Source organism: Geotrypetes seraphini, chromosome 13, assembly GCF_902459505.1.
Source record: "Geotrypetes seraphini chromosome 13, aGeoSer1.1, whole genome shotgun sequence".
NCBI classification, from domain to species: Eukaryota; Metazoa; Chordata; class Amphibia; order Gymnophiona; family Dermophiidae; genus Geotrypetes; species Geotrypetes seraphini.
The window spans coordinates 15,905,541-15,920,091 of record NC_047096.1 but is presented as its reverse complement, the minus strand read 5'-3'; the positions used below and the strand labels follow the sequence as shown (position 1 = coordinate 15,920,091).

The 14,551-nt window shown below is 42.9% G+C and overlaps 1 protein-coding gene across 1 annotated transcript in view; it reads right to left on the bottom strand.

Moving 5' to 3' along the window:
- The window catches only part of LAD1 (ladinin 1), a 42,076-nt gene extending 27,525 nt beyond the window's left edge, over positions 1 to 14,551 (bottom strand). The window contains exons 1-4 of the mRNA XM_033918188.1: positions 14,332 to 14,551; positions 5,704 to 5,850; positions 3,677 to 4,373; positions 1,747 to 1,856 (exon numbers count right to left, since the gene is read on the bottom strand). Coding sequence (XP_033774079.1) covers positions 1,747 to 1,856; positions 3,677 to 4,373; positions 5,704 to 5,850; positions 14,332 to 14,369 — 992 coding nt within the window. The 5' untranslated portion in view covers positions 14,370 to 14,551. The remainder of the gene's footprint in view (positions 1 to 1,746; positions 1,857 to 3,676; positions 4,374 to 5,703; positions 5,851 to 14,331) is intronic.

Sequence of the window (14,551 nt, the reverse complement as noted above, 5' to 3'; positions counted from 1 at the left end):
GGGACTGTTTTCTTTCCCTTTGTGACTGTGCAGTGCTACGTGCATCTGGTAGCACTATAGAAATAATTAAATAGTAGCAGTAGTAATTAGTGGATGAAAAAAATGCCTTATTTATCTGTGATTGATATAAAGCTTTGTATTGGTTTCCGATTTTTATGGTAGTCCAATGATTTTGGCTTTACTTTATATATTCTATGTAAACTATAAAAAAAAAAAAAAAGATTCTATTTTCCATTTGTATGTTTTTTGGGATTCCACAGGTAAGGCCCACTACTTCACTGAGAAGCTGTTGCATCCATGAAATTCAATTCCAGGACAGTATTTCATTTTTAAAATAAAACAGAGTAATTGTCTCTGTTTTTGAATGTTTATTCCTTAAAGTTTATTTGATTACTGCTCAAAGCTGTTGGGTTGTTGGTTTTGTTTTTTTTTTAATAATGTTGATTGACTATGAGGTGGTCAAAATATTAATAAATTAAATAAAGAAGCTTGGCTCATAAACTGGAGTTCACTGGCATAACATCCCACTGGGGTCACTGGAGTTGGTGCCTTACTGAGTGGCTTTCACGTGGCTGGATGAGATAACAAAGAAGCTCAAGTTCAATGGGTAACCTGGATGTCATAAGTCTACACTGACTACACATCAGCTGCCCAAGATTTCTGTGTATGCAAATATATTACACTTCCCCCTCCGTATTCGCGGTGTCATTGTCCGTGGTTTTGGTTATTTGCGGTTTTTCATGCGCAGGCTCCGCCCCCAAATTTACATCACAGGAACTCGCTGCTCCCAGCGATGCACAGAGAAAAATCGATCCTCCCAGCGATGCACAGAGAGAATCGATCCTCTCAGCGCTGTACAGAGAAAATTGCGGTACTTTCTTCATGGGAACAGGTAAGGTTATTTGCGGCTTTGTGTCTTTTTTCGGGCTTTTTACAGAAAAACCGCAAACAAACGTAAAGTTATTCGCAGTTTTTCTGTATTCACGGTCATGCTGATCCCCTATCTCTGCGCATACGGAGGGGGAAGTATATTTTTAAATGTCAATTTGCTATATTTTTTAGGCCATAATTGTCCCCTGAGGAAGGCGACAGAGTCGCCGAAACTTGGATCCTAGTCGGGACTACATTTGTTTTGCATGTTAAGGGCTTACCATTGAACTTTGGTACAAACTATTAATAAAGTATATGTAACTGCAGGTTGGTCTTGACATCTCCAGTGCCTCTTCTTTCATTGTTTAAGATTTCTTGTCACCGTGCTCACAAGAGGGGAAAAAATTTCCATACCAGCAACCACTCAAATGCTAGGGCAAGCCCTCTGTCATAAGCAGCGAGAATAAAACTTGAATTTAATGGACAGCTCTTTGGAAACAACACCAGTCCTGTAGCTCAATTGTCAGAAAATCATTAGGACAATAGTTGGTATCCTTATCCCTACAGATTAAAGAATATTTACCGTTCCACCAATCCCTGTTATGGGCTGCTCTGAGAACCATATTGGGACCTGAAGAAAGCCAGCATCTAACCTGTCATTAATCCATTTTATACTAACATAACTTACAAGGAATCCAGTCCATTAGTGCATGATCAAGATCTTTCATTAGATATACTGAAAGGCTTGGCTTATGTTTCAAAGCCAATGTGGCTAATAAAAGTCCATGTCAGTGACAACACCAAATCTGACATCACTATGATATACTTCTATGGTTTGCTAGGACTGATAGCATTGCCTGATTTCTTGGATTTTACCTTACAAAAACCTGCGACCTATATTTCTGGGTTGGGCTCAGGGGACTTGTGGGTCCTTCCAGAGACATCTGTTTGATTAACTGCGTTGTGTTGTAGTCTCTCTCGTTTGCCTGCAGAAACCAAGACAAGAAGTCAATGCGCTGGTCGAGAAGAGTCCTAGGAACAAAAAGTGAGCAATCAGGATGCGTTGCAGTAGTCTTAGCCTGCAGAACTAAATTCCGCTGTCCTGGTCTCATAAAAGCTCTTAAAAGAAGGGATAGGATGGTTAGAAATTAAAAAGAAGGAACATAAAGATGCAGAAAGACAGGGACAAAGTAAGAGAGTAAAGAAGACAGGAAAGGAGAAAAAGTGATAGAGACATATGATAATAGTGGCACGTTGATGCAACTATCAAGCTGCATTTTGAGTTCATTTGCACTCAAAAACAAGCACATCCATCGCGTTGATTAGCAATTCTATGCTATCTACTTTCGTTTCACTGTTGTTACAATTACCCATGCATGGCTTAAAGAACTTGAAATAAATAACTCTCAAATTTAATTTTTTGTTGGTGAAAAACATTTACTCCGTTTAATGTGCCGGAGCTAAAAAAGTTTGAGACACACTGGGATAAGGGAAGGTATTAAGTGGGTAGGGCTCTAAAAAACACATTTGGGCAGTATCCTCACCCAACTGCCCTAGATCATTACCTTAATAGAACCTTCTAGAATGTTTAGAATAACTAATGAAAATTAGAAGGTGATCTGTGGTAATGTTATCACTAATAATGAACCTGGCCTTTCAGATGGACTGATAATTAGATATGGTGCGAGAGTTGCATTCTTATTCAAGGAGACCTATCCAATCCTGAGTCTGCCCCACTTCTCATTTTTCTTACAGAAAATCAAGACTACATCCCTGTGCATGCAATGGAGCTAAGGCAGGAGTCCTGGATCAGTCTGTTTGGATTGACCTTGCTCAGGTGGCAGCCCTAGAGTATGGATTTGCTGTCATAGCACTGAGGAGATGGAAAGCATGTGATTAGAAGGCACAAGCTCATCTTTGAGAAAGGAAGAAGGCTAGTTCTCATTATGGACATGCTCCCTGCTATAGCATTGAGAGATGGCCCCTCAGCCCTCTCAATTATCAGTAGTACAGGCTGTGCCTGAGGTCAACAAACACCCGATGTAGCCATGTTTCGGCCTCTGACTGCATCAGGGGTATGTAATTGCCAGTTATTTGTTTCTATATAGCAATTGTTCACTGCTATATAGGCCACAGTGTTAGCAATAATCAACCAATGGGGCTACTTATAAAATGAACTCACACAAACTGGAGTATGGTGAGGGGTGCCTTGGATAAGGGTGCACTCTCTCATGCAGTGTCAAAGCAGGGGGAAGAGAGGGAGGGAGGGAGTAGGGGGAGGGATGAGGGATCTTTGTGATGAGAGAGAACATACAGTTTTGGGCTACATAGGCTAACTAATATTCAAATGCTAGTCTCTGAAACCATTTTGGAGGACAGATGGTAGGGAATAAGGTACATTATAAAGACCTTTTGAAATATACCATGCCAAGGTAGTAAAATACGAGGGGTTTTCCAAAAGTTTCCGGACTTTCGTATTTTTGCAGGAAATGGTTGAGGTGGGAGAAGTGGTAAGAGGGCATGTCGTAGAATGTCATGTGACTAGTCAGGCAGGTAAGCCAGTGATTATGTAGAAAAGTGATGTCATTTACTTTCGAGATATTTAATAAATAGTTTTTAAAAATAAAAAATAAAAGTGCGGAAACTTTTTGAAGATTCCTCGTAAAAGGGTTACATTTCAACCACAAAGACCAGACAATAGTTTATGGGGTTTGAGGAAAATAGTGAAGAAAAGAATAGAAGATCTGAACCCCTTCCTCCCTCCAGACCCCCACCCAAAAGATGTGTAAGGGTGAATGAGACTTACAGGTGTGGATAGCACGGCAGTATCTCCACTGGTCCTTGCATCCGATGGGCCATTCTCCTCTGTCGGTGTGTCATCTTGATGCTCCACTTCTTTTGACTTTCTGTCACTCTTTGGCTCTTTCACACAATTCTCTTTGCTAAGTCTCTGCTCGCCTCCTACACCCTTAAGTTCTCCCAAATGCGGCTGTTCACTTAATTTCTGCTGTCTTATTCCACTCTTCTGTTCTCCCACATGCCGATTTCTTTCTCCACTTTCCAGCTCTCCCGCATAGTTCTGCTTGTTGAATCTCTGTTCTCTTATGCCAGGCTTCTGTTCTCCCAAATGTGGCTGCTCGTTTAGTTTTTGGTCTCTTCCTCCATTCATCATCTCCCCTGCATATTTCTGCTGGTTTAATTTCAGCTCTCTTTTTGGCTCTGCCGCATGCTGCTGTTCGCCAGGTCCCTGCTCGCTTTCTCCGCTTCTCAGCTCTCCCACACACTTCTCTTCCCTTTCTCTGGGTTTGGGCTCTAAAGCATCCTGTTGCTCGTCTCCTGATTCAGAGTCTCCATTCTGTTGCTCAATTTTCGAGTGTTGCAGAATCTCCACCCGCCGCCTCTGCCTCCTCTCCTCCCTCTTCTTCAGTATCTCCAGGAACTCTTGATCATCATCCTGGGTGGTTTGGGTTTCTTGAGGCTCGCAATCCCCCAAGACTTGTACCCTAATGCAAACAAACTCATTAAATAGTGACTGGAGTCACCTCTTAGATCAAGTGTTTCGTGCCTAACTCATGGGGTTAAGAGATGTGGAAACCCCTTCCTTCACTAGGATAATAGCTTTCATGAAATCCAATGTGTGGAAGGAGGAAGGGAGGTTAGATTAGTTACAGTTAAGCATGGACAGGTTTTGGATCAGTGGGTATAAATCCCAGCTGTTTCTTACTCAATGACCATCCATAATCTGCATATTTGCCCAGTGGAGAAGCAAGGGTGAGTGGCACCCGGGTTAGTGGTCCCCTCCCCAACCCTCCCTGCCACGTGCACGCCCCTTCACTTCCCTTGTACCTCTTTAATTTACCCGACGCAGCAGCATCATGAACTTGTCACTTCCTGGGTGTGGGACCCGGAAGTGGCATCATAGAGTGCTAACACTGATGCGTGCAGCAAGTTCACCCCGGGGAAGGGAAGGATCAGGGGGGCCAAGAGGAGTACGGGTGCCAGTGCCCCCACCAAGATGATGCCCGGGGCAGACCACCCCTCCTACTCCCCCCCACCTTACTAAACCACTGTGTTTGCCCAGTTTGAGTAAGTTTTGACCCAGGTTTGGCAAAAATATTCACAGCTTTGCCCTTATAATCAATCAAAGATTTGATCTTTTGTTTTGTTTCTGCCATTTTAGGATGGCAGAAACCTGCAAACATTTTTTTCAGAAATCCAAAACAAATGATGTCAATCTGGATTTGAAAAAAAAAAAAAAAAGTGGGATCAAAGGGTGATCTGATGATCCAAGCAAATCTGAAACCAGCACGCCCAGACGCAAACTGGACTGAGCAAGAGATGGAGGTGACCTCTCTCTCTCTCTCTCTCTCTCCCAAGTGTTTTTAGACAAATTCTGAATCTTATTCTATATATTAATTTATATTTTATATTATTTGCATTTGATATTTTCACTTGTAAATCAATTTGATGGACTTTTTGCTCTCAAAAAGCGGTCAAGCAAGTCAAATAAATCAATAGGACCCCCCCCCCCCCCCAAGAACCAGTCCTGGAGGCAACAGCACCCCTAATCAGTCTGGTTTTCAGAAGAGCCACAGTTAACATATGTGAGATAACATTGCCTAGTTTTGATAGCCGTCATGAAAATCAGACCAGCTAGAGGCCTGCACCAGAGGGAAACATGAATTGGAGCTTCTACCTGCTGTACTGTATACTAGGCTACCTTTGAAAGGATTTTCAGCAGACAACACAAACTTGTTAATGAGCAGCAACTAAAGAAAGTTTAGGCTCAGTGTAAATCTGTTGTATAGAGGTTTAGTTAATGCTGTGGCCTACCGTTCTCCTGCTTTCTGCTGTTCCGTGGCTGGAAGGCTCACAGAGACACCGGTGTCTGCATCCGTGGTTGAGCTTAAGTTTCGTTTCCTCCTGCGTTGTTCCCGCTCCTGTTCCTCCTCATCCTCCAGAGTCCTTTGCCTGGCAAGGCTGTTAGGGGAGAACAAATACCGTAGTAGCAGCTGAGAAAGGTTCGTCATTTGTTCCATCAATGTCATTTTGCAGTACTGGTTCAATCTATCATTTTGGTACAGCTGGATTATTGAAACTCTGTTTACGTGGGATTAAGTAAAGGAAGTGAGCAACGACCACAGTTGGTTCAAAACTCTGCTGCCAGATTGATTTTTGGATCGAAAAAGTTTGATCATGTGTCACCAGTGTTGAGGAAGCTACAATGGCTTCCTTTCCGATTGAGAGCTCAGTTCAAATGTGACTGCATAGTTTTTAAAATCGTACACGGACTCTTTGTTCCCTTGACTTCCTTAATTCTAAACACTATGAGATCTTCAGGCACAAAATCAATTCATATGTAGAAGCTCTATTTCCCTTCTATAAAAGGAGATCACGTCCGCTAGCAAAATCTCTCATTCCTTTCTATATTTACTGACTGCGATACGGAACGAATTACCTCGGCACACAAGATCTTGTTTATCTCTCCAGATTTTTTTTGCAAAATCCTGAAAACTGTAATGGTCCATCACTTTTTAGATAACAGTTCCGATGAGTGTTAATGGATTCTTTTTTTGTAATCTAATTATGTAAACCGAATCGAGCCCTTAATTCTAAGAGACGATTCTGTCTACAAGTCTAAGATTTAGATTAGATTAGACAGCGGAAAGACACCAGTCTGCTCCATCTAGTCTTCCTAATGTGAATTCCTCCACTGTGCATAGGAAAGCATGTTGAAGGCCATTTGCAACTCAACACCAGCTCCTGAAGCCTCAGTTCTTTCACTTGAACATTCAACCTCTTTCCTACCAGTGCTCTCCATAGCAGGGCCAAGCACGCCATGAATGTCGACACTGGTACCACCTCCACTGGCAGGCTGTTTCAGGCTTTGTCTTTCCTACCAAACCAACATGAGATTCACTACTGAGAGCCCCTTAAGTGTCTTATTACTGAGTTTTCTAACTATCCACACATCTACCAAAACTAGCAAAGCTATGCCATTGTTCAAAACATCTGACTTCCACATGCTTATTGAAGTTTGGCTTTTAACCATGATCAGTCCAGACAAGTTGGAAACTCAACATAATCTGTGTGAGCTGTAACCATTGCTCCATGGAAATCATTTTGAACAGCTATTGCAAACATGCCACTGATATGTGCATGTTACCCCTTGGCTACCCCCATGGCTTGTGGCACCAGTATGTCATGCTTCTGCTAGCCTTCACTATTTGTAGCTAAGGATGTTCTGGGAGTATCCTATAACATTTTACAGAGAAACATAAAAAATAATGGCAGCTAAAGACCATATGGCCTAACCAATCTACCCATCCATACCATCAAATGACACGGTGACAAAATTCATCACCGTTCCCGTCCCCGTGGATAACTGCGGGAAACCATCTTTATGTCATTCTTTAAGGAGAGAGGGAAGAATCAGAGTATGAATGGCCACAACCACTGACCCGCAAGCTTTGCTCTGAAGAATCCTGGTGTAGAAGGACTGAGGTTGAAACAGACACTACAGAATGACAGTCTCTGGTATCCAGAGCAGATATTGTGATGTCATAATGCCTCATTCCACCAGTACATAAGAGCCAATCACATCAGTGATATCACAATGGCTTCATTATCCTTGGCTCCCATAAGAATCAGAGTATGAATGGCCACAACCACTGACCTACAAGCTTTGCTTTGAAGAATGCTGGTGTAGAAGGATTGAGATTGAAATAGACACTAGAAAATGACATGGGATTATTTCCCGTGGTTATCCGCGGGGACGGGGACGGTGATGAATTTTGTCACCGTGTCATTCTCTACCATCTACTAAGCTCTACTGTCTCTTCCTCTCCCTTAGAAATTCTCTGTGCTTGAGATGGCTTGGGGAAATTCACTACTTATTCCTAGGATAAGCAGCATAAGATCTGTTCTACTGCTTGAGATCTTGCGAGTTACTTGGAACCTGGGTTGGCCACTGTTGGAAACAAGATACCGGGCGTGATGGACCTTCAGTCTCTCCCAGTATGGCAATTCTTATGTTACCTCCTTGGAACTTTATTTTTATGGTTCCTTAGTCTAGAAAGTTCTTTCTTTAGACAAAGGTTTACTTTTGCATTATTTAATACCTCTGAGGTACAGGTATTTGAATGTCTCTTATCATATCCCCTTTGGCTCATGTCTCTTAGGGTTGACATATTTAGATCCTTATATGATTTCTGATGTAGACCTCTTCCCCACCATTTTGACTTAAACACCCCCCTCCCTTTTTACCAAGCTGCGCATGAGGTTTTTAGCACAGGCTGGCAAGGTAAGTGCTCCGACTTTCATAGGAATTCTATGAGTGTTGGCGCATTTACCGCGTCAGCTTGCACTAAAAACCTCTAGCGCAGCGTGATAAAAGGGGTCCTTAATTTTTCTGGACTGGCTTTATTCTTTCTGAAACACGGCGTTCAGAACTAGACACAATATTCTGTATGAAGCTATAAAATTATAGGGAACTGAGAATCGTCGGGATGGATTTCACCAGCACCCGACCTCCAGACAGAATCCCGGAACAATGGAAGCTGGTAGGACTGTGCACACATCCAGTTCATTTGGATGCCTTAAAACCAGTGCACACAAAATTGGTTTAACATTCGCTAGCATGTGTACGTTGCCTGCATGTTAAAAAGATCCAAAATGTATTATTTTTTTTAAACTGAAAAACATCAAAACAAACCAAAAATGAAACTAGTTTTTGTGTACATCTCTACAAACTTAGGGCTCCTTTTACTAAGGTGCACTGGCGGTTTTAGCTAATGCCTCCATACAGCTTGCGTTAGCATTTTCGTTAAGCGCGTGGTTTGCGCGCACTAAAAATGCCAGCGCACCTTAGTAAAAGGAGCCCTTAGAATCACAAGGCATGCCTATATCAATAGATTAAAAGCTTCTGATGCCCAAGGGGAAAGCGTTCAACCCCCACAGGTTGATTTAAAGAACTTATCTGCTATACTTGAAGAATCTATCTCCGAGTCAATGTTGAGAGCAACACTGCTGATATCTTTTGTTTTTCAACAGGACATGGATTCAAAAAATCCATTCTACGGTAAAAGAATATGGGCGTACCCAGATGTGACCAAAATTACTCAAGAAAGAAGGGAACAGTTCCTTTCTTTAAGACAAGACGTAATAACTCTGGGTGCTTCTTTCCTTCTGGCTTACCCCTGTAAATGCATTATAAAGTACACCCAAATTAAATATGTGTTTTTTTTCACCAGCTCAGTTAAAATCTTTCTTGGAGCTGAAAAAGATACCTCGATGAAGTATACACAGGTGCAATAAATTAATAGTAGCAAATTTTTTAAATTATTGTGAAGCCTTACTTATTATTTTATGCAAATTGATTTATTCTCTCACATTATATAGGCTGCACTCTCCTTCAATTGTGGTCTAAGGAAGGATGTATAACTATGCTGCCTGTAAATTTTTGTTGGATGTATATTAACATTATTCTACTGTATTTCTGTAACAAAAAGTTAATTTTCTTGTAAAAATTTAGTGAAAATATAAATAAAGAATTAAAATTTTAAAAAAAAGCTTCTGATGCCCTAGAAACCAGATCTATAGGTAAAAGAGAAAAACACAAGACTCTCGTGCTAATAGAGGGATCAGGGAACCGAGTATGAATGTGAACAAAGTGAAAAAACTCACCATGCTGGTGGGAAAAGCACGCACGGCTTCTGATATTATACCAAAATGTGTCAGTACCTAGGATTGTTCTGTAACTATGTATGGAGAGACAGACAATTACCAATGGCAAGAAATGCGGAGAAGGATATGAACAGGCCAAACAAAGGTATGGGCTTTTCTTTTTTGGTTTCTTTCACAAAAATTTTGAAACAACTTTTTAAAATCTGTGTCAATAAATAAAGAAATGCAATTTTTAAATTATTCACTATGCTAGATATACTTGAAAAAGTTGACTAATGCGATTTACAATTGTGCCGTAAGAGGGAATAAGAGAAGGGAGGAAATAGGTAGGCAGGAGAGAAAGTCGGTTAATCAAGAAAGCGGCCAAAGGACTCGGCAAAGAGCTGAGCTTTAAGCATTGATTTGAATGATGGAACAGAAGGTTGTATTCTGGGTGCTCTAGATCAAGGTACCTAAAAGCAGTTTCATGCGAGATATGGAACCAGAGAGAGGTAGAGAAGAGAAAGCAAGGAGATTACTGTTAAGAGGAATACAGGGGGAGGGGGAAGGGGGTGCTGCTGAATAGGTCTCAGCCCAACCAAGAAGTGAATGACTTGGATATGGCCCAAACAGTGGTATAGTAAGGGTAAGTGGTGCCCCTCTACCCTGCCCTGTTCCCCACCCCTGCTGCATACATGGCCCCTTCCCTTTCCAGCATACCCACATCAGTGTTGGCTCACCCTTTGACATCACTTCCTAGGTGTGGGTCCCAGAAGTGACATCAGAAAGCGTGTCGATGCGGGCAGCAATCTCGTGCCGGAGAAGTAAAAAAGTTACAGGGGAAGGCAAGGGGTGCGTGCATGCCAAGGAGAGGAGCGGAGGGGGGAGGAAGAGGAGGGGTTCCATATCCTTAGAAAGATGGCCTCCCCCCACCCTCCCTTACTATGCCACTGGGTTCAATCAATGTCAAAACACTGAATTTTGTTTTTGCAAATTAGCATTTAATGAAATAACTTCACTTTTACTAAGCCATGGTAGAGATTTCTACCATGGCCCGGAACACTGAATGCTCCGAAGCTGCTCCGACATTCATAGAATTCTTATGAGCATCGGAGCATTTATCGCCCTGGCCCGCGGTGGAATCCTCTACCGTGGCTTAGTAAAGGAGGGCCTAAGATAACACTCTTTTCAGCTACATCGACAAAATAATGCTCAATTTTAAGAAGATGGTTGGTTGGGCTGAGAACTTTTCATAGAAGGAACATGGGGAGTTGTAAGGGATAAGTAAGTAGGTTGTTACTGTATTCAGGGGTGGTGGGAAGGCAACCTTTAAAAATCAGGTGCAGGCAGAGACAGAGAACCAGGGTTGTGCGCAAAGACTGGAGGTAGCATAATGTGGTCAGAATGATGTATGTGTTGAAGAAGTTTGGCAGCGATTGATTTGATGAGTTGGAGACATTTCAGGAAAACAGAGGAGAAGACCTGCATAAAGGGAGTTAAAATAGTTAAGATGATAAATGGCCAGAGCAAAGAGAAGAGTGTGAATTAGGGGTCGGGAAAGAAATGGTCGATGAAATCAGATCTGAGGCATAATTTAAAAAAAAAAAAAGAAAGAATGGATAGCATCATCAATTTGCTGCTTGAAGGAAAGTTTGCAGATCTGTACTTGAAGTGGTTAACCATCAGTAGAAGGCGATTAGGGAAAAAAATAGCTTCACGTTTACAGGCATTCAGAAAGAAAATTATCCTTCAACTAACAAATTATATGTAGTGTATTAAAGAGCCCTTAACAAAAATAGAGGTATTGGTCTGCAAACCTCAGCAAGGAATAAACCACGAAGCAAACTCACAGATTAATGTCCAGAAAGTTTTATTGAAAACAAACTGACGTGGCCATGTTGTGTCCTCAGGCTCTAGGGGCAGAAACTATAAGGGAGGGGGACACAAACTTCCCTTATTAGCTAAAAATGCATTCAAAACAACTATCTGGAGACAGAGCTGGTAAAATGAGTTACTTAGCTTTGGAAGCATTTTTAGCTAATAAGGGAAGGGAAGTTTCTACCCCTGATGAAGTCTGAGGCTGAAACGTGGCCATGTTGAGTTCTTTTCAATAAAAAGTTCTGGACATTAGTTTCGTAGTTTGCATTGTGGTTTGTTCCTTAAAGAGCCCCTTATACTGTGTTAAGGAATGGGTTTAGCGCATTTAAATGCAGGACTTTACCGCGTGCCAGTAAAATAGGACTTTTTATTTTTTTTTTTATGTTTGCTAATTTGTCCATTAGAGTGCAGGATTTGCTTTATTCTGTTTCGCTGGCTTTTACAAAACTGCAAGAGAGGTTTCTACGCCGGGTCGGCCAGGTAAATGTTTTGACTTCACAGAATTCCTATGAGCGTCGGAGCATTTATCTCGCTGGCCCGCAGTAGAAATCTCTACTGCAGCTTTGTAAAAGGATCCCATGGTGTTTGCTGAGAACATGCTAACTAGATGACACCCATGACACACCCCTTCCTGAAAATATAGCAACAAAATTTAAATAAATTGCATGTGATTAGCACACTCTGACAGGCAAATTACTGCAAAACACTTCCATGCATTTTGCTGTAAGCCTTTTTGACTACACTATGCAAATGTTATCCTTGAATGCATTTTATTAAAAGGGTCCCTAGAATTTTTAAGGCAAGTTAATGAGCCAAATGCGCATCCTAGATGCAGGTGGAGACCAGGGGGATGTGACAGAAAGATAACAGCAAGAGTTCTAATTGGTTTTGAACCTCAGTCCTGATCAAGACTTCCAAGTACACCTTGGAATGCGGCACCGCAGAAGATGCGGCATTTGGCAGAATGCAAATACTCAGGAAAGCAGTGGCTGCAAATCCGAGGCCCAGCGTGCACCCAGCCTATCCTGACAAGAGTTTGCTCCCGTCATGGGATGCGGTAATCAAACCTATTGGAAGGCGCTGACTAGAGAATGACACGGTGACAAAATTCATCACCGTCCCCGTCCCCGCGGATAACCGCGGGAAACCATCTTCATGTCATTCTTTAAGGAGAGAGGGAAGAATCAGAGTATGAATGGCCACAACCACTGACCCGCAAGCTTTGCTTTGAAGAATGCTGGTGTAGAAGGACCGAGGTTGAAATAGACACTACAGAATGACAGTCCCTGGTATCCAGAGCAGATATTGTGATGTCATAATGCCTCATTCCACCAGTGCCTAAGAGCCAATCACATCAGTGATGTCACAATGGCTTCATTATCCTTGGCTCACTTAAGAATCAGAGCATGAATGGCCACAACCACTGACCCGCAAACTTTGCTTTGAAGAATGTTGGTGTAGAAGGACTGAGGTTGAAATAGACACTAAAAAATGACATGGGATTATTTCCCGCGGTTATCCGCAGGGACGGGAATGGTGATGAATTTTGTCACCGTGTCATTCTCTAGCGCTGACCCGAGACAGATTCTGTGACGGAGTTCACAGATATAGGTATCTACATACCCATTCCTCCAACGCTTATCCCCCTCCCCAAAAGATCCCATTGCATCCTTAGCTGTGCCATTTACTGATCGCTTCAGTTTAAGGAAGAACAAAATTTCCCTTCGGTAATGGCTAGGAACCCCACCCCAGTGATAACAAGGCGGGGGAATCCCAGGTCACGTATGCAGCTGGATGTCATTAACTACCCAATGAACAAATTGATCATGCATTTCAGGCCACAGCTCCGCCTTCCCTTGTATTGTGCTGGCATCTGCCAGACACTCTTGGGCCTGGTCTTGTGGTCCTGCCTCAGCCCACTCTGGCTGACTTGCTGGGTTCTTGGAGGTTCTATAACAAACAATCGAGGTCCATCTGTTATCTGGATCAATCTCAGGAGCTCCTTTTCCTCCAAGGGTAGGGGGTCAACTATATTTAATTAGTATGAGAAGGGTACTTCTATCCTGACTTAAAGAGCTAGAACTGTGTATGAGAGGGAGACAAGGACATAAAAAAATGACATTATAATATATGGATGCATCCTGCTAGCTTGGCTGCTCTCTGTGCCTGATGTGGAATCAAGAAGAGACGGGTTCAAATCCAGACCCTGCCTGGAAAATGAGCTGTGGCACTACAGTAAGAGTGAAACTCTCAAATGTTCCTTTTTTTGTTGTTATAGGAGGGGGCCTGTTAGTTTCCTTGACTCTACTGAACCATTATATCTCCAGTCCATTTGCAGCTACTGGGGATTTTTTTGCCACTGGTCAGCTCTTCCTTCCTAAGGTCCTGGAGCTCTGCCTGGCTTCCCTAAGGATAATGTTAGGAGTTCCTATAGGAGCTGGGCCCCTCTATACATCACAAACTATCCTGACAGTGTGGCAGCTCGTATAGAAAACGGGTCCCGGCACTACTTATATACAGTAAGAAAGTGTAGTTACTTACCTGTAACGTAGGTTCTCCGCGGACAGCAGGATAGTCAGCTGTGCTCTGCGTTTTTTTTTTTTTAACAACCGACTTTGCTAACTCTAAAAACACATTCCAATCTCCTGCCTCTCCTAAGCAAGGCAAAAACCAGAGAATGTTTCAAAATTGCCTCTACATCACCCTGCTTTACTCCCCAGTTCTGAAAATCCCGCGGCCCCGCACCTAGGAGAGAGGCACAGTGCCCGTGCGAGACGGCAGGGTTTAAAAAAAACACTTTAGAAGCGGGGCAGAGAGACGTCCTGGTCCCAGCACCGGTCCGTATCCACAGCCCTCTCCAGCTGGGCTCCCTCCCCGGGGGGGTCCCTGAAGGGTGAATGAGCCAGGAAAGCCACTTACCTGGACAGGCTGCTCCAATCCCTCCTGTTGCGAGCCATCGGTGCCAGGAACTGGTCGGGAGGGCGAGTTTACCTGCTGGCAGAAGAAACCTCCCCCATCCACCGCCGACAAAGTTGGCAACGAGCAAAGCCGGAAGGCGAGACAGGCTGAGCTTCGCCCTGACCAGGTGAAACGGTAGAGGTTCAAAGCTTCACTTCCTCGCCTTGCCTCTTCTGGGGGT